The 20,802-nt window shown below is 32.0% G+C and overlaps 1 protein-coding gene across 3 annotated transcripts in view; it reads right to left on the reverse strand.

Moving 5' to 3' along the window:
- LOC135133085 (inactive rhomboid protein 1-like) overlaps window positions 1-20,802 on the reverse strand; it is a 114,569-nt gene that overhangs the window by 27,864 nt on the left and 65,903 nt on the right. For all 3 annotated transcript variants that reach the window (XM_064061343.1, XM_064061344.1, XM_064061342.1), the window contains 3 exons: window positions 16,027-16,470; window positions 15,747-15,969; window positions 1,595-1,748 (listed from right to left, as the gene is read on the reverse strand). In XM_064061343.1, coding sequence (XP_063917413.1) covers window positions 1,595-1,748; window positions 15,747-15,969; window positions 16,027-16,470 — 821 coding nt within the window. The remainder of the gene's footprint in view (window positions 1-1,594; window positions 1,749-15,746; window positions 15,970-16,026; window positions 16,471-20,802) is intronic.

Raw genomic sequence — 20,802 nt, forward strand, 5'->3', positions numbered from 1 at the left:
GACGAAAAATTGCATGTGGAGGGAGACTTCGGATTACAAATCGTGCCAAGAAAGACATATTTGGGAGAGATGGATTTTTAGATGCTTGACTAGCGGTAATTTTAAATTGTTTGCTGTCGTTCGCGAAGAATTGACACAAAATGGCGCGCAAGTTATCAGTTGATTTCGTTAATAAATTCATAGAAACCTATATGGGATTTTTTCATGCCTTAGAAAATTAAAAAGTAAAAAATACAATAACAAAAATTTTAAAATGCGGTTTACGAAAAATTAGTTGAAGAGAAGAAAATTTTGGAAACGCTGACAAATATGACATCTTAAAAAAAATAACACTTGAAGAAGTGCTTTCGGGGTAATATTTTTGATGCTCGCGTGAACAAAATACTCTATGTCACTGTGCAGATCTAGCCGAAAATCTGAAAACCAAATCGCTGTGTGTAGGGCCAGCATAACGGAAGTAATAAATCATCCCATCGGTTGAAGAACGTTGGGTCGGTGCACTCATGTCGATGTTATATCCCGAGAGGGGCCCAATACACCCAATAAAATCGAACAGACAAAATAAAGCTTCAAACATGATTATATTTTTTTACTAAAATTCTGAAGTTTATAAACTGCACATTTTATTTATTTATTTATTTATTTTATCTTGTTTTCGAACTATAATAAACATTTCAAACAATGTCCGTAACTTATTTTAATGTAAATTATATTCATGTGGTTAACAAAATCAGATGTAATATTAGTGTGATTTTGACCTTATTCTAGATTTTATTACAGCAGAACGGCGTATCCTTTTTAAATTTTAGAAGTTACGGAAACTAGTTCAAGAAACAATTAGTTATCTCGTATTTTTTGAACAAAATCTACCAAAATGTCGGATAACAGCAATTGTTTTTCATAGAAACAAACAGTCTTCAAAGCAGGCTTTAACAACTCAATATTACAAACATGCCTCTAAAGTTCTTAATGCGTTTTTTTCTCTCTTGTAATTATTTGTAATGTTAACGCCGAAAGTTTATGTCATTCTGTTATTTACTTTGAACATATATTTTCATTTTGTGTTAATATTTTTGTAAAACCACGAATCTACATTTTACTTAAAATCTTGTTTTACTTTAATCTTGTAAAACTAAACAATTATACCAGTTTAAAAACCCTTGGAAAGTTTCTGTCAGTCTTCAGATATAGTCAAATAAAAATAGGAGTTAAATTCAATTCTTTCGTATCACGTTACAACGCGTTGCTTCATATTTTTTGTCAAGCATACTTTCAGATTTTGTACGTATATGTTTATACACATTACTGTTTACGGAACAATGTTAATTATGGATTTATGGATAACTCCTCGTATAAGAGCAGAGTGAAGGGTGTTTGCCTTTGCTAATGTTTGATGGCGCCACCTGATGTAGAGTAAAATAAACCTAATACGTTGGCTCACTGTAGTGAAAATGTGCGTTGACGAAAAATTTGTCCCACGCCCCCTGGATTCCTTGTCCTAAAGCTCACTATTTAGGCGAAGTAAAATTTGTATTAGGTTGTCCAACTATAATATACTTAAACAATGCTCCAACTTAACCCAATCACACGTTACCTTCTTCCTGCGGCCTGGGCGACGTCGGAGCCATCGGCTTCTGAAAAAACGTCTCCTCGTCTATGCTGGTCGTGCTATACGGGACGTCCGGAGGGAAACTCCTCGACATCCTGTTCTGCTGCCACCGCCTCCTCGGTCTGGCCCCAGCCACCGCCTGCACAACACATTTTTGTCAAGTCATTCATCATTGCAACGCAAGAAAGTCCCTCGCACCTAAGAGACCGCCGGGACCCTTAAATTCATTCCGGGAACGCGCGCAGGACACTTTTTGTAGGCGCTTTTTCCCGCATAATAAATCACGAGGGCATTCCGGGAATCAAACGAAACAAGCGCCGTCGAGGACGCGAGTTCTTTGCCCGCTCTTGTGCCCTGTTTTTTTATTAATATCTTGATGCGGCGCCCGAAAGGGTTCGCTTTATGAGCATGAGCATTAAAAAAGTACACGGGGCACGAATTAATTATTGAGCTCTTTTTTTTTAAAGGCTGACTTTAATATTTATGAGATGCCCGAGCAGCGATTACTTTTTTCTGAGTCACTGGGACGACAATCGGGCCGATGAATTATTCAGATACTTGAAATGCGCGCTAGGCTCATTATGGGTAGTCAGATTTCGGAAAATATTGCCAATGGGGGGGGGGGGGTGATGGGGTTTGAAGGGTAAACGGTGTTGGCTGGGGTGGCGATTTTTTCCAGTTCTGCTCGCGGTGGTTTTGTGTATTACAAAGAAAGCTGGAAAAGGCAGTTGACCGCAGTTGCAGTGAGATTTGAGTATGTTCCAATTTTTTAAAAATACCTAAATACCTTTATTGGAGACACAATTTTCACTATCACAATATTTTTATAGTGGAAAATATTATATTTAAAATTTTTAACTCTGGTGGCGCAAATAACACGTCCGCAACTTTTTAGACTTACATTTTTCAAATCGTCATTTTTTTTGTTGAGTTTTCTGTTTTCACATTTTGCAATTTTCCGATTTTTCAATTTCTCATTTCTTCAATTTTTCGCGTTTCAGTGTTTGATTTTAGAATTTTCCTTTTTATTCAAAGTGAAATTATTAATTTTTTTTATTTTTTTGAAATTTTTAATTTTTGGGTTTTCCAATTTTTGGTTTTCGTCTTTTTTTTCGATTCGACTTTTTAATTAATTTATTTTTTCAATTTTTGGTTTTCAGTTTTTTTTTCTCAATCTCAAATTTTTTCAATTTCTGGATTGTTCAATTCTTTGATTTCCAATTATTCGATTTTCCAATTGAAGATTTTTTAATTTTTCTTTTTTTCAATTTTAGATTTTTCCATTTTCCATTTGCAATTTTTCTAGTTTTCATTTGTTTTAAATATGTAATAATAATTAGTTTTTTAAAATTTTCACTTGTTCAGTTTTATGATTCTAAAATTTTTCCATTTTTTTGTTATTGGATTTTAAAACTTGTTCATTTATTCGATTTTGCTATTTTTTTCGATTTTTTCTATTTCTTCTGATATTTTAATTTCTGGAGTTTTCAATTTTTACACTTTGCAATATTTCGGTTTTCAGTTTTTCGTTTTTCAATTCTAATTTTTTTAATTTTTCGTTTTTTCAGTTTCTGGATTTTTCAATTTTTGATTTCTTCAATTTTTGATCTATGGCTTTTCTAGTTTTCATTTTAAATATGTAATAATAATTATGTACTAAAAATTTTCAATTTTTTAATTTTATGATTCTAAAATTTTTCCATTTTTCAATTACTGGATTTTTTCTTTTTTATTTATTCGATTTTCAATTTTTCGATGTTTAAGTTTTCGATTTTTGATGTTTCAGTTTCTTGATACATAATTTTTAATTTTTTTTTCTTTCTAATTTTTCGATTTTGCATTTTTTTTTCGATTTTCTATTTTTTTCGACTAAGATTTTGACGATTTTATAACTTTTTGATTTTAGATTTTCCAATTTTTCGATTCAATAAAATTCTTTGCGATTTTTAAATTTCTCAATTTTTAGTTTTCCAAAGTCTCCATTTTTTTTTCTTCCATTCTTTGATTTGCATTATTTCGATTTTCCGCTTTTTTCATTTTGCAATTTTTGGTTTTTTCAGTTTTTATATTTTCCAATTTTTTAGTTTTTCCGTTTTTGATTTTAAAATTTTTCAACTTTTCGAATAAAAAAAACTGCAAAATTGTATAACTGAAAAATCAAAAATGAAAAAACGACGGAGTACAAAATGGAAATGAAAACTTCGATTTGTTTTTTCTTATTTCCAATTTTTCGATTTTCCACTTTTTTGATTTTGTAATTTTTTGTTGGATTTTTTCGATTTTTCAATTTCTTCCGATAATCTAATTTTTTTAATTTTTCAATGTTTTTCGATAATTTTGACGATTCTCTAAATTTTCGATTTTAGGTTTTCCAATTTTTCAATTTGCCACTTCGTCGATATTGCAATTTTTTTCGATTTTTTATTTTTTTCCGATTTTTTTATTTCTTCCAATATTTTAATTTTTCGATTTTTCAATGTTTTTCGACTACATTTTTGACGATTCTATAACTTTTCGATTTTAGGTTTTCCAGTTTTTCGAGTCGATTCGGTTTTTCGTCATTCCAATTTTCCAATTCATTAATTCCTTGCGATTTTTAAGATTCTTGATTTTTAGTTTTCCAATTTTCCACTTTTTCGATTTTGCAATTTTTCGTTTTTTCAGTTCTTAGATTTTCCAATTTTTTAGTTTTTCCATTTATAATTTAAAATTTTCCAACTAACTGGAAATATTGCAAATTGGAAAAGTCAAAAATCAAAAAACAAAAAAGTATAAAATGAAAACTTCGATTCGTCTTTTCATCTTCCCCATTTTTTGATTTTCCACTGTTTCGATTTTGCAATTTTTTTTCGATTTTTTTTCAATTTTTCAATTTCTTCCGATATTTTGATTTTTTGATTTTTCAATTTTTTTCGACTACAATTTTCGATTTTAGATTTTCCAATTTTTCGATTGGATTCGGTTTTTCTTCACTCCATTTTTTTTATTCATTAATTCTTTACGATTTTCAAGTCTGTCGATTTTTAGTTTTCCAATGTTTCAATTTTTTTGTCTCTTCAATTCTTTCATTTGCAATTTTTAGATTTTTCAGATTTTAGTTTTTTCAATATTTTAGTTAATTTCCATTTGAAATTTTTTAGTTTTTCAACTTTTCGAATCAAAAATCTGGAAAATTGTAAAATTGTGTAATTTAAAAATCAAAAATGAAAAAACGGAAGAGTTTAAAATGAAAACTTCGATTCGTTTTTTCTTCTTTCCAATTTTTCGATTTTCCACATTTTCGATTTTTCAATTTTTTTCGACTGCAGTTTTGATGATTCTATAAATTTTCGATTTTAGGTTTTCCAATTTTTGATTCGATTCGGTTTTTCTTCATTCCAATTTTCCGATTCATTAATTCTTTGCAATTTTTAGTTTTCTAATGTTTCAATTTTTTGTTTCTTCAATTGTTTTTGCACTTTTTCGATTTTGCAATTTTTCATTTTTTCAGTTTTTAGATTTTTCAATTTTCAAAATCAAAAAAACTGGAAAATTTGCAAAATTGTAAAACTGAAAAATCTTCTTCCCAATTTTTCGATTTTCCACTTTTCGAATTTTGCCTTTTTTTTTGATTTTTCAATTTTTTCCGACTTTTCAATTTCTTCTGATATTTTTTTTTTCCAATTTTCTAAGTTTTTTTTTTTTATTACAGTTTTGACGATTCTATAACTTTTTGATTTTAGGTTTTTCAACTTTTCGATTCGATTATTTTTTTCTTCTTTCCTATTTTTCCATGTTCCACTTTTTCGATTTTGCAATATTTTTCCGATTTTTTTTCGATTTTTTAATGTCTTTTAATATTTTAATTTTTTGGTTTTTCAATTTTTTTGACTACAATTTTGATGAGTCTATAACTTTTAGATTTTCCAATTTTTGGTTTTTTCAGTTTTTATATTTTTCAATTCCATTTGAAATTTTTTAATTTTTCAACTTTTTATTTAATTTAAAAATCAAAAATGAAAAAAGGAAAAAGTTTAAAATGAAAACTTCGTCTTTTCTTCTTTTCAATTTTTTGATTTTCCACATTTTGATTTTGCAATTTTTTTCGATTTTTCAATTTTTTTCGACTTGACGATTCTCTAAATTTTCGATTTTAGGTTTTCCAATTTTTCGATTCGATTCGGTTTTTCTTCATTCCAAGTTTCCGATTCACTAATTCTTTGCGATTTTTAGTTTTCTTATGTTTCAATTTTTTGTTTCTTCAATTCTTTTTTCACTTTTTCGATTTTGCAATTTTTCGTTTTTTCAGTGTTTTCAACTTTTTAGTTTTTCCGTTTGTAATTTTTCAATTTTTCGACTTTTCGAATCAAAAAATCTAGAAACATTGCAAAATTGTAAAACCATAAAATTGGAAAATCAAAAATGAAAAATGAAAGAGTATAAAATGAAAACTTCGATTCTTCTGTTCTTCTTCGCAATTTTTAGATTTTCTGCTCTTCCGATTTTGCCATTTTTTTTTGATTTTTCGATTTTTTCCGATTTTTCAATTCCTTTCAATATTTTATTTTTTCGATTTTTCAATGTTTTTATTACAGTTTTGACGATCCTATAACTTTTCGATTTTAGGTTTTCCAGTTTTTCGATTCATTAATTCCTTGAGATTTTTAAGTTTCTCGATTTTTAGTTTTCCAATGTTTCAATTTTTTGTTTCTTCAATTCTTTGATTTGCAGTTTTTCGATTTTCCACTTTTTCAATTTCGAAATTTTTCTTTTTTTTAGATTTAGTTTTTAGATTTTTCAGTATTTTAGAGTTTCCATTTTTGATTTTTAAATAATAATAATAATAATAATAATAATTTATTAATGCATATAAACGTACAAGTTTTTTGCATAAGTCACATATACATATACATACTACACAGAATAAACAATAAAAGAGAAATGACAAATTAATTGACATACTCTTTTGACATACACATTTTCGGGGATGCTACATAAACTTTTCTTTAATAAAATCGTCAAAACAATAATACGCCTTTCCTAATAACTATTCCTTCTTTTATTCAAAAAAACTGGGAAAATTGTAAAATTGGAAAATCAAAAATGAAAAAACGAAAGAGTATAAAATGAAAGAAATCGGAAAATCAAGTAACTGGGAATCCAAAAATTGCAAAATTGGAAAATCGAGGAATTGAAAAATCAAAAATTGAAAATCTGAAAAGGTAAATAACCGAAAAATCGGTGAAAACATGGGTACAGGAAATAGTGAAAAAATAAAGGAAATGAAAAAACGAAAAAATGGGATATAAAACTGAGAAAACGAAAAATAAAAATCGAGAAGTTTAAATTAAGGAAACAAAAAATTTGAAAAAACGAAAAATCAAAAATGGGAAACTGAAAAATCCAAAAATCGTCAAAATCGTAGTCGAAAAAAGGAAAAATCGAAAAAAAATTGGAAAGAAAAAACAAATCGAATCGAAAAATTGGCGAACCCAAAAATTGAAAAATTGTATAACAAGAAACTGAAACATCAAAAATCTAAAAATTAAACATCGAAAAATTAAAAAATCGATTAATGAAAAAGACAAAAATCCAGTAATTGAAAAATGGAAAATTTTAGAATCATAAAATTGATTAATAAAAATTGTTATTATTATTAAATATTGAAGAAACCAAAAATTGAAAAATCGAGAAACTCAAAAAATCTAAAACTGAAAAAACGAAAAATTAAAAAATCGAAGAATTGAAAAATCTAGAAATTGAAAAAAATTCAGATTGAGAAAAAAAACTGAAAACCAAAAATCGAAAAAATAAATTAATTAAAAAGTCGAAACGAAAAATTGTAAATCGAGAAATTGAAGAAGCGAAAATCTGAAAGGTTTGGAAGTCGAATAATGGAAAAATCCTAAAATCGAAGAAAAGCAAAAACGAAAAATTATGATATCGAAAAAATTAGTCGAAGGTAAATAAATCCAGGTAAATAAATTGCTCATTTTGTATATTTCAGAGAGGATTTATTCGGCAAAATTTCGAAATGACGTCATCAATTTTTTTTCGCTAGAACACAGAACTTTCGATTTTGCAGTTTTAAAGCTTAATTGCAAAATGTCATTATACAATTTTGATTTTTTTTTTCCAAAAATCTGGATGTCCAGGGTGATACACTTAGTATTTGTAGCATCTGTGTCCATTTACATAAACTAAAAATAGAAATTCCACCCCTTGATAATTACCCTCAAACGAGCTTCAACCCTCGCATCCCCATCCCTCATCCCTCCGTTAGCAAAATTTTTGCAACTGCCCCAGCAACAATATTTACACAACCTCTCCCCATCCCGAACATCCACTTCCCCAATTTCCCCATTTTTTATCAAGTGGCAACAGCATCCCGCCGCTGCCGCCACCCCCTCCACCCCCATCGCCCCACCCCCGCCTTATTCATATTCCTCGAATTAATCTCCTCGCCACACGAAAGACTATCTCGAACAATAAATCCCCCACAACACAATATGAAATTACTGCTCTTGACAATTTCTCTCCCATTATCGAACATCCACCGGCCGAAGAGCGTGCGCACGAGGACCGAAAAAGCCCGAATCAAAACCGCCCCCTAATTAATACCCCTAAACACAGGTGTAACGAAATTCGCGGCGATAATTGGCGCCAAAACAAATGAATGCGGCGCGAAAAAGGCCAGTCGTCAAGTGAAATATGGCGCGCGGGGGCGGGGTCGCACCTGTTGGGGGCGGCGAGGAAAAAACCGGTCACATTCAGGGGTGCCAACTACACTTTGTCTTGTCAAAATCTCGATTTTTCCGAAATTGAGATTTCGACTCGACAAAAAAAAATGGTAGCTCTTTGGGTGTGCGCCATTGTTTGCTAGCACACGTCAAACTCATTATTAATTAGGAAAGTCTGTGACACGAGCCGTAGACGCGACATTCAGTTCTGTTCGTTTAGTGGAAAAGGGTATTCATAACGGATGACGTTAATCGCGAAGTTGGCAGGCCTGTTGGATTTACCTGAAAACTTTGTATTTGTTTTATCAACAAACGAACAAATATACAGTTCGCGAGATAATGAGAATGTAAGATTGAAGCGAGCTGCTCTAAGTAAATAACTGTCAAAATTTCTCTCAGACGTATAATATTAAACGGATCTCGGAAATGGCTGGCGTGCCCGGAGAAAAGCGCTTTTATTTCGTCTATTCGTTTCTATCCGAGCTGCGACCTTTCAATGCATGATCGACGACGCGAGTTTGCCAAAGATACATATTTTTGATTAAAACTTTTCCGGAGTAATGCGTTTTTTGTCGTGTATCGAACGAGTTTGTAGAAATGTGTCTCGCATGTGGCGACGTTTTAATTAAGCGGAAAAATTGTTAGTTCGACGTGGAGTAATTCTCTCGGACGCTTATTACGATAGCTTTTATTGTAAATTGCTCGGATGTTTCGCCTGTTTGGACGTTAGCAAAATACTGAAATGTTTCCACTATTTAATTATTGCTTTGTTGGGTTTGTATTAAATTTTTCCAGCTGTTTAAATACGGCTGAATAAATGAATAACAATGTGTGGTGTGGATGAGTTCGCCTCGGGCCGGATAATAATGTTGTGATTCTGACAGTTTCTATTGTGTAGCGGCATCTGTAAATATTGATTTAAAAGTTCTTGGGGTTTTATTTATGCGTAATGTAAACAAGAAGTGTTCGAACACGCGATTATGACGAAGAAAAAAAATCGAGAGCTCGAATTAATATAGCGTGGATTGTGTAAGTAAAGAAGCATCGTATGCATGTGTTTCTAGTGAGTTTTTCAGTTAGAAACTTTTTTGAATTGGTGCAGTGTAATACTATTAATAACAGTAGGTACTGTGTCCTCAAAATTTCAGGAAAGTATAAGCAATTAAATAAATATGAACGATTTATTCAGTAAAATTTTGAAACATCAACTTTTCTTGATATTTTTTGTTATCTAATTTTGATGGAATCTGTCAATGTTTGGAACGCTTTATGGCTTAGACGAGCGTTAAATTATGATTAATTTTCGTTAAATCGAAAAATTCAGAAATCAAAAAATTGTAATAAGCGGAAAACTGGAAAATTGCGAAAATCAGAAAAATCATGAATTTTTAAAATTCCTACAATCGAAAAACAGACACATCGAACAACTGATAAACCGAAAAATCGAAATCCGAAAAGTCCAAAATTCGAAAGATCGAGGAAGCTAAACACCAAAAAATCGAAAAATTTAAATGTAGAAAAACTGAAAATTCCAGAAATTGAGAAATCTAAATATCGAAAAGTGTGAAAAATTTTAAAAATCGAAAACCGAGACATCAAAAAATTGCAAAGTAGAAAAAGGGGAAAATCGAAAAATTGGAAAGAAGAAAAAACGAATCCAAAAGAAAAATGTTGCAATTTTTCTAGTTTTTTTGATTCGAAGAGTTGAAAAATTTAAAAATGCAAAAATCAAAAAAAGTGAAAAATCTAAAAACTGAGAAAACGAAAAATTGCAAAATCCAGAAGATGGAAAATCGAAAATTTGAAACATTGTAAAATTAAAATCGAAAAACTTAAAAATCGCAAAGAACCTATGAGTCGTAAAATTGGAACGAAGGAAAAACGAATCCAATCGAAAAATTGGAAAATATAAAATCGAAAAGTTATAGGCTCGTCACCACAATTGTAGTCGACAAAAATTGAAAAATCGAAAAATCAAAACATCGGAAGAAATAGAAAAATTGAAAAAAATTGCAAAATCGAAGAAGTGGAAAATCAAAAAATTGAAAAACTAAAAATCGAAAAAATTAATGATTTGAAAAATTAGAAGAAAAAAAAATGCCAAAGCGAAAAATTGGAAAACGTAAAAATTGTGAAAACAAAAACAATGGAATTGTCAAAAAAAGTAAAAATTTCAAAAAACTCAACTTTTAAAAATCAAAAAATTGAAAAATCGAAAAACCGAAAAATGTAAAATCCATATTTAAAAGTTGAAAAACTGATGAATCGAAAAACTGAAAAATCGGGAAATTGAAAAATCGAGAGATGGAATTAGAAATTCGAAATCCCGAAAAGTCGAAAAATCGAAAAGTAAAATTTGAAAAACTGAAAAATCAAAAATCGAGAAATCGAAAAAAAAAATGAAAAGTCAAAAACTGAACAATCGGAAAATTTAAAAACCGAAAAAACTGCAAAATCGAAAAAGCTAGAAAAAAAATCTAACATTTTAAAAATTGAAAATTCAAATACATATCGAAAAATTGAAAAACCGAAACATTAAAATCCCAAAACTGAAATATCGAAAAATTAAAAAATGAGAATTTGAAGAATCGAAAATTTGAAAAATACTAAAACTGAAACATGGAAAAATTGGGAAATCGAAGAATTGAAAAATCCAGAACTCAGAAAATCGAAATCTTAAGAAATCGAAAAATCAAAAACCTGAAATATGAAAAAATTGAAAATTAGAAAAATCGAAAAGCAGAAATCGAAAGAGGCCAAAATTGAAAAGTTAAAATTGAAAAACTGAAAAATCAAAAATCGACAAATCAAAAAATTGAAAAATCAAAAAACTGAAAAATCGAAAAATTCGGGAAATTGAAAACCCAAAAAATCAAAAATTTTCAAAATCGAAAAATTGAAAAATTGAATATTGGAAAAATTGAATTTAAAAACCGAAAAATCGAAACAATTAACTAAAAGTCGAGAAATCACAAAATGAGAAAATAAAAAAAATGATTAATTGAGAAATTGAGAAACTGAAAAATCCAGAAATCGAAAAATGAACAATCGAAAAATTTAAAAATCAAAAAAACAGCAAAATCGAAAAAGCTAGAAACAAAAAAAATCTAAAATTTTAAAAATTGAAAATTCAAATACGTATCGAAAAATTGAAAAGCCGAAACATTAAAAAACCCAAAACTGAAATATCGAAAAATTAAAAAATTAAAAATCGAATAATCGAAAAATTGAAAAATTCTAAAACTGAAACATCGAAAAATTGAGAAATCGAAAGATTGAAAAATCCAGAACTCAAAAAATCGAAATTTTAAGAAATCGAAAAATGCTGAAATATCAAAAAATTGAAAATTAGAAAAATCGAAAAGCAGAAATCGAAAGAGGCCAAAATTGAAAAATTAAAATTGAAAAACTGAAAAATCGAAAAATAGACAAACCAAAAAATTGAAAAATCAAAAACTGAAAAATCGAAAAATTTAAAAATCGGGAAATTGAAAACTCAAAAAATCAAAAATTTTCAAAATCGAAAAATTGAAGAATCCCAAAACTGAAACATGGAAAAATTGAAAAGTCCAGAACTCGAAAAATCAAAAATCTGAAAAATCAAAAAATTGAATATTGGAAAAATTGAATTAAAAAACCGAAAAATCGAAACAATTAAAAGTCGAGAAATCGCAAAATGAGAAAATAAAAAAATCGATTAATCGAGAAATTGAGAAACTGAAAAATCCAGAAATTGAAATATGGAAAAATTGCAAAATCAAACTGAAAGATCGATAACCTGAGAAGTCTAAAAATCTGAAAATCCCAACAGTGAAAATCGGGAAATTGAAAAATTGGAAAATTGAAAAACTGAAAAATAAAAAAACGCAATAATCCCAAAACTGAAAAATCGAAAAGTTAAAATGGAAAAACTGAAAAATCGAGACACCGAAAAATCTTAAAACCGCGAAGAGTAAAATCCAAGATTTAAAAGTTGAAAAATCAGAAAACTGAAGACCGAAAAACTGAAAAATCGAGAAATTGAAAAATTGACATATCGAAACGTGGAAAAATTAGAAAATCGAAATGCCGGAAAATCGAAAAACCGAGAAATCGAATGAGGACAAAATGGAAAAATCGAGAAGTTAAAATAAAGAAAAATTCAAAAAATTAAAATTTAAAAAATCAAAAAATTGAAAAATCGAAGAGCTAAAAATCGAAAAACCGAGAAATGTGAAAATCCAAGATTTATAATAGTTGAAAAACTAGAAAACTGAAAATTTCGTAACTGAGCTGACGAAAAATTGGGAAATCGAAAAATTGAAAAATCGAGAGATGGAAATAGAAAATCGAAATGCCGAAAAGTCCAGAAATCGAATGAGTCCAAAATGGAAAAATCGAGAAGTTAAAATTGAAAAATTTAAAAACCGAAAAATTGAAAACTCAAGAAATTAAAAATTTTCAAAATCGAAAAGTTGAAAAATTTAGAACTGAAAAATCGAAAGACTGAAAAATGGAAACATCAAAAAACCGAAAAATCGAAAAATATAAAAATTTGTTAAATTGAAAAATAAAAAAATTGTAAAAGTGCAAAATTGAAAAATCAAGAAATTGAAATAACGAAACAATAAAAAATGGAAGGAACATTGAAGAATCAAAAAATTGAAAAAAATTCCAAAACTGAAAGATCGAAAACTTGAAGAATCGAAAAATTGAAACATCGAGAATTCGAGAAATGGGAAAATAAAAAAAAATGATTAACCGAGGAATTGAGAAATCAAAACACTGAAAAATCCAGAAGTCGAAAAATGGAAAAACTGAAAAATCAAAAACCTGTACAGTCGAAAATCTGAAAAATTAAAAAGCTAAAAAATCAAAAACCTAAAAATTGGAAAAATTGAACTGAAAGACTGAAAAAACGAAACACTGAAAAATCGAGAAATTGAGAAATGAGAAAATAAAAATCAACTATTCGAGAAATTGTGAAATTGAAACACAGAAGGGTCGAAAAATTGAAAAATCTCAGCAATGAAATATCGAAAAATTGGGTAATCGAAAAAGTGAAAATCGAAAAATTGAAAAATCCAGAAATGGAGAAGTGGGAAAATAAACAATCGACTAATCGAGAAATTGGAGTATCGAAAAATTAAGTGACCGAAAAAGTGAAAATCGGGAAATTGAAAAACTAAAAAATCGAGAAGTTAAAGAATAAAAGCTGAAAAATTAAGAAATCTAAAATTGAAAAATCAAGACATTGAAATATCGAAACAATAAAAAATGGAAGAAAAATTGAAGAATCAAAAATAAAAAAAAATTCCAAAACTGAAACATCGAAAAATTGAAAAATCTAGAACTCGAAAACTCGAAAAATCAAAGACCTGACAAATCAAAATATTAAAAATTAGAAAAATGGAATTGAAAAACCGAAAAATCGGAACATTGAAAAATCAAGAATTCGAGAAAAAAGTCGAAAAATGGAAAAACAGAAAAATCAAAAACCTGTAGAGTCGAAAATCTGAAAAATCAAAGAGCTACAAAAAATCAAAAACCTAAAAATTGGAAAAATTGAGTAATCGAAAAAGTGAAAATCGAAAAATTGGAATATCCAGAAATCGAAGAATTGCAATCTTACAAAATTGAAAAATTCAAAAATCAAAAACCTGAAAAATCCAAAAATTCAAAACTAAAAAAAATGAGTCGAAAAGCCGAAAAATCAAAACTTTGAAAAGTCGAAAAAATAAACAATCGACTAATCGAGAAATTGGAATATCGAAAAATTAAGTGACGGAAAAAGTGAAAATCGGGAAATTGAAAAACTAAAAAATCGAGAAGTTGAAGAATAAAAAACTGAAATACCGAAAAATTGAGAAATCGAAAGTTGAAAAGTCGAAGAGTCGAAAATTCAAAAAATTAAGAAATCGAAAAATTGTTATATCAACAATTTTGATTTTTTTCCACCAAAAATCTCGATGTCTAAGATAAATGTTCAACGCCGATTCATAAACCACACGTTCAGGACTATGTTTCTTTCTACCATTTTAAATAACATTTATTTGATAAAATTATGAGACGACATCAATTCCTGAGGCAGCATAAACGGATAAATTTTGATTAACGATTTACCATGCTTCCGATAACCTTTTGCAATTTTAAAGTTAAATTGTAACATGTTGTTACACAATTTTGTTTTTTTTTTCCAAAAATCTGGATGCCTAAGGTGAAAACTCAAAAGGGATTCATAACCCACGAATAGAGGACAAATTTTGCTTAGCGTTTTACTATCTACATGATATTCCTAACACACACATAGAAAAAATAACAACAATCGATACTGTATTATCTGTCTAGTACAAATCCAGATAGACAGACAGATAGACGAGAGACCTATTTTTTGTACTCTAGGGTACGAAACGTCGAGAAAACATGAAAGTAGCCAGTCGTTCGATGGACTCGATTACAATATCTCCTAAGCTAACACTCAGGGCGTAAAACCAGAAAACGAAACGACTTAACTTAGTCATTACCCGAAAAACTAGAGTCGACAAGTTTAAAACTAATCTTTTACACAGCCGCCAGTCGAGTAAATCAAACGCGACCCTTCCAAGCCTTCCTAACATCAGCATTCACTTTTTCCATACTTTCTCCTGCATTTAATCCGGGAAAAGTGCACCCCGCTCGCGTAACGTTGAAATATAGTCCGCTCGACGCTTTTTCATTTATTAAACGACCAAAGACAAGCGTTCTATTCCTGCATAATCAGATTTATTCCGTTTGCGGAATGCCAATGCTGCATCCGGGAGATTTATGATAGGGATTTCTGTCACGACGAGTGAGTTTTTCCCAAGGGCGCAAAGTGTTAAACTCGGAAAGAAAGAGACGAAAAACCGAATTAAACATTCGCGAATCCCGTTTCCAAATTGTTTACAATAAGCGCGTTTGGGAATTAACAATAATAGAATTTTCGGGCGAACGCAAGATTGGCAGTTGAAAATATCACGCGAGGCTTAATTCTGTCATGTCGAAGCTTTGGAATTATTTCCGTGGAATTACGGGCTTTGCGAGTTCAAAGGGGCGATTTTTAACGTGTGTTTGCCGGAATTAAATATTCAGTCGCTGGGTCTAGACAATGATTATTAGGAGTTGTTGGGTTAAACAGATGGAATAGGTAATTCGGATGTTTTGGAAAGTTTCGCCGGGTATTGATTTTAGGCGAACATGGAGGCTGGCGTGGCGCAAAGGGGTTTAGACGTGTGTAACCCTTAAAGGAGGATTTTTAATAAATTATGGGGGCTAATAGGGCTGCGCCGCATTGTGCGAATCAAGCACAGGAAACAGAAAGCCTCCCTCTACCTGCATCTCCCTCCAACTAGACTCTAATCCTCGTCAATGATAAAAAAATCAATACGGTGTTCACCCAAAGTTATTAAAAACCTACTCACCGTAACAAGATACGAAACTCCGTCCCACGTCATCTTCGCCACCGATTCCTTCCTCCGTCTCGATCCCTCGTTCAGCCGCTCCTGACCCGTGTCCGGCACGTCGTTCGGCCCCGGAAGAACGTCAGGCCTCTCGGCCTGCAGTTGCCCCGAAGCCGCCTCCGAAACCGCCCTTCTGTGCGTTTGTCCCACGTTCCTGTACTCGTCCTTCAAGGGCCCGTAACACCTGCAACACACGCGCCAATTTGCCACCTCGCCGCACCCTTTCCCCGCCCCCTCGTACCTGGCCGCCATCCTCAGCCTCCTCTCGAACCACCTCCGCTGCTGGCGCTCCTCGCTCTCCTTGTCCACGCCGAAAAAAAGCGCCGTCTCCTTCTTCACGTACTTCTTCACCACCTCCTTGCGCGACCTCAGCCGCGCCAGCGGCGGCCGGTTCGCCACCAGGTTCTCGTTCTGCGGGTACCTTGCCTGTATCCGCGACCTCTCGGCGGGCGGCGTCGACGACACCGGCCTTTGTGCGGGCGACGGAAGCTTGGCGGCGGCGGGCGGCGAGAGCTGGGCCTGTCTAAGTTCTGGTGTTTCGGTTGGTTTCGGTTCTGATGATGATACATCATCAGCGACTGGTGTAGCTGTACGCTGTTGTGGCGGCGATGCTTGGCTGGGTTGCTGCGGTTGCTGGGGCTGGGGCGGCGGCGGCTGCTGCTGCTGCGGCGGGGCAGTTGCACGCCTGTGGAGGGCAATTAGCGGTTTAGTAAGACGAGGTGCTGCGTTGCTTGCGGCGGGAATTAAAACGCATAGATCATTTTAGTCGGAAAAAACGTAGGCCGTCAATTAGCCCCGAAATTTAATGGAACGGTCCATCTGGCTTCGGCCACTCACGTCGGTCAAACCGCCCTCGGCTGACCGCAGCTCTGACGTATAAGCGGCTAAACAGGACTCCGGAAACAATATATAGAAAGGAGGCAACTCCGACAATCCGTCAGAGACCGACAAGGGTCAGCGCCGAAGAAGATCCGGCAATTCCTTCATACCGGAAACCGTTTCATGCGAACATTTCCGTTCCAGTTTCCTCGGTAATTGTCTCCCGGTCGTTCCCGTCTCTTTACGAGCAATCGTTTAATTTTCATCGCGATTCAATTGAGACATAAGGGGGCTCTCGTCGAACGTCAACATCCGGCAGTGTTTAATGTGTTGCCTTAAATAGCTTTCGGATGGGTGAATTACGTTGCTGTGTAACGTGTAGCCCCGGATTTATCGACGACACAATTAAAATGCGACACTCGTGAGTAGAAAGAATGTGGCGCCGACGTCACGCTTCTGGCGCCAAATTCAAAATTTCTGCCTCCGCTCTAAACAAACGCGATCCCGGCGGCACATGTGTGACGCGTTATGACCGCCCCTCCGCCTTCCATCCTCATCACTTTTGCCATTTCGCATTCGAGACAGGAGCCCCATCTAAGTCATTCGGCGGTTTCTATCCGAACGTGCTTTTACTTAAGTGCAACTTCCTTTATTCCCCTGACTATAAACTTGCCGCTTTTGTTCTGAGTAATAAAGATATCGAAGTCGGTTTGAGTTGCTTGTTTAATATACCTGAAGTAAGGGTTGGAGTCGGTCGTGCGGAAATTTTAACAAAAGTGACTCGGAGAGGTACAAGTGCAGTAAACCGTCAAAATAAACAATCTCGAGAGTGGCACGCGCTCAAAACCAGCCCCGTAGCAGTTGTGGTTGCCCCCCCTGGAAGACTTATACATTATAAATTTCAAATTAGTAATAAAATTTCAATATAATGCCGATTGCCGAAGCATATTAACTGGCCCCACCCGCCCCACCTTTATTTTCGTACAGGGTATATTATTTGGCAATATCACCTTACCGTTGATGTTGACCGTATAAAAAAATGAACATGTCACATTTTATTCCATAGCCTACTATGTAGGTTCTTGAGAAAAGTCAAAAATATTATATGGATTTTCTAAAAATTGAGCTTTTATTGAAATGGACAAAAAATAGACAAACAATTCTGAGATGTAGATCTCGATGAGCTTAATCAAAAAAGATAAGGTCTTGATGGTCCCAGACCAAGATTTTTCAAAAATTCGGTTCCAAAGTCGACATTTCAAAATTTCTGAAAAATTACGTTTCTTTTGGCGGCTCTGGAAAAATTGTACGAATTTTCGAAAAAATAAAACCAAAAAAAAAACATTTGGAGATCGAAATCAATAAAAAGATCCCTTCTGCTAGTTTTCGAAAATGCGTGGGAAAAGTCAAATTTTTTTTATAGATTTTCAAAAATTGAGCTTTTCTTGAAATTGGCTGAAAATCTACAAAAAATTCTGAGATGTAGATCTCGACGAGTTTAGTCAAAAAACATAAGGTCTTGCTGCTATTCGGTTTCCAAGTCGAATTTTTAAAATTTCTCAAAAATTATACTCCTATTTCTTTTGACGATTCTAGAAAAATTTTACAAATTTTCGATCAAATAAAACCAAAAACAACATCCGAAGATTGAAATAAATAAAAGAATGACTTTCGGTAATTTTTGTAAATGCTAAGAAAAGTCAAAATTTATTTAGTTTTCAAAAATTGAGCTTTTGTTAGAGTTGACAAAAAATTCTGAAATATAGATCTCGATGAGCTTAATCGAAAAACATGTTCATGCCCCCGGAGCAAAATTTACGAAATATTGGGTTCTACCTAAAATTTCTAAAAAATCGCAAAAGTGACTTAAAAAAAAGTTATTTCTTTATGCGATTGTGGAAAAATTCGACGAAATATCAAAAAAATAAAACCAAAAATAACATCTGTAAATCGAAATCAATAAAGAGATCCTTTTTGCTAATTTTCGAAGATGCTTGGGAAAAGTCAAAAAATGTATATGGATTTTTAAAAATTGAGCTTTTGTTGAAATTAACAAAAAACCAACAAAAAATTCCGAGATGTAGATCTCGATGAGCTTAATCCAAAAACATAAGGTCTTGATGGTCCCAGACCAAGATTTTCGAAAAATTCGGTTTCAAAGTCGACATTTCAAAATTTCTCAAAAATTACATTTCTTTTGGCGGCTTTGGAAAAATTGTACAAATTTTCGAGAAAATAAAACCAAAAACAACATTTGGAGATCGAAATCGATAAAGAGATCCCTTTTGCTAATTTTCGAAAACGGTTGGGAAAAGTCATAAACATTTTATAGATTTTCAAAAATTTAGCTTTTGTTGAAGTTGACTAAAAATCCACAAAAAAAATCTGAAATGTTGATCTCAATTGAGTCCAAAACGATTTTTGGAAATCGAGATGAACAAAGGAGTCTCTTTTGATAATTTTTAGAAATGCTTGGGAAAAGTCAAAAATTTTATATGGGTTTTCAAAAATTGAACTTTCGTAAAAGTTGACAAAAAATTCTGAAATATAGATTTGGATGAGCTTAAAAAAACATGACAGGTTCATGGTTCCGGATCAAAATTTTCGAAATACTCGGTTTCGAGCTCGAATTTTCAAAATTTTTCAAAAATTACCATATTTCTTTTGGCAATTGTGGAAAAATTGTACGCATTTTCGAAAAAACAACCAAAAACAACATCTGGAGATCGAAATCAATAAAGGAATCCCTTTTGGTAATCTCGAACGTGCTTGAAAAAAAGTCAAAAATTTGACACAGGTTCTCAAAAATTGCCATATTTCTCCCGTCGATTCTGGAAAAAAGTTAGAATTTTCAAAAAAATTGAATCCAAAACGATTTCTGGAAATCGAGATGAACAAAGGAATCTCTTTTGGTAATTTTCGAAAATGCTTGGGAAAAGCCAAAAATTTTATATGGGTTTTCAAAAATTGAACTTTCGTAAAAGTTGACAAAAAATTCTGAAATATTGATTTCGACGAGCTTAAAAACACATGACAGGTTCAAGGTTCCGGATCAAAATTTTCGAAATTCTCGGTTTCGAACTGGAATTTTCAAAATTTCTCAAAAATTACCATATTTCTTTTGGCGATTATGGAAAAATTGTACGAATTTTCGAAAAAACAACCAAAAACAACATCTGGAGATCGAAATCAATAAAGGAATCCCTTTTGGTAATTTCGAATGTGCTTGAAAAAAGTCAAAAATTTGATACAGGTTCTCAAAAATTGCCATTTTTCTTCCGTCGATTCTGCAAAAAATGTAAGAATTTTCAAAAAAATTGAATCCAAAACGATTTTTGGAAGAAATCGAGATGAACAAAGGAATTCTTTTGGTAATTTTCGAAAATGCTTGGGAAAAGTCAAAAATTTTATATGGGTTTCCAAAAATTGAGCTTTTGTTAAAGTTGACAAAAAATTCTGAAATACACACCTCGACGAGTTTAAAAAAACATGACGAGTTCATGGTTCCGTACCAAAATTTTCGAAATATTTGGTTTCGAAGTCGGATTTTTAAAATATGTACTAAACATGCAAAAAAATAAACTCAAACAAATTGGATGTTACCTATATGGTCACTACACAAATTTTTGGATGCAGTACAGCTGTTTGTGAATCTACATTCTCTGTTTTAACCAGCATTTTAACCAAGTACCGTACTAATTTTTTGGACTTCGACAGGTTTTTACGAAAATTTAGCGTGAAAAATCGACGTTTCCAATTATTTTAATGTTCTTTCAAATATAGAAACTCAGAAAAAATAAAGTAGTTATCTGAGTGTATTATTAAAATATAAATATTTACATGAAGTCCCCTCTGTCGACAAACTTGCCCCCCCTGAATAAGTTTTCTAGCTACGGGGCTGCTCAGAACGCCAAAAATTGGTTAAATAGTCAACATTTTGTCTTTTTGGCAAAATATGTGTAGACTTCTTTGCACAACAAGAAACTCAAAACATGTTTAAAATGGAAACCTTCTCGGGGATGCCAAGTGTTTTTTTTTTAATGCGAAACCTTCTCGGGGCTCCCAACTGTCCTTTTTAAAAAGGTGAAACCTTCTCGGGGGTCCCAATGTACTTTTTTGAAAATGTAAAATCTGCTAGGGGCGCCAAATGTCTTTTCTAAGAATATGAAACCTTCTCGGGGGGCCCAGATGATTAAAA

The sequence above is a fragment of the Zophobas morio genome, unplaced genomic scaffold, assembly GCF_036711695.1.
Source record: "Zophobas morio isolate AGI-343-1 ecotype UQ-CSIRO unplaced genomic scaffold, CSIRO_AGI_Zmor_V1 ptg000021l, whole genome shotgun sequence".
Taxonomy (NCBI): Eukaryota; Metazoa; Arthropoda; class Insecta; order Coleoptera; family Tenebrionidae; genus Zophobas; species Zophobas morio.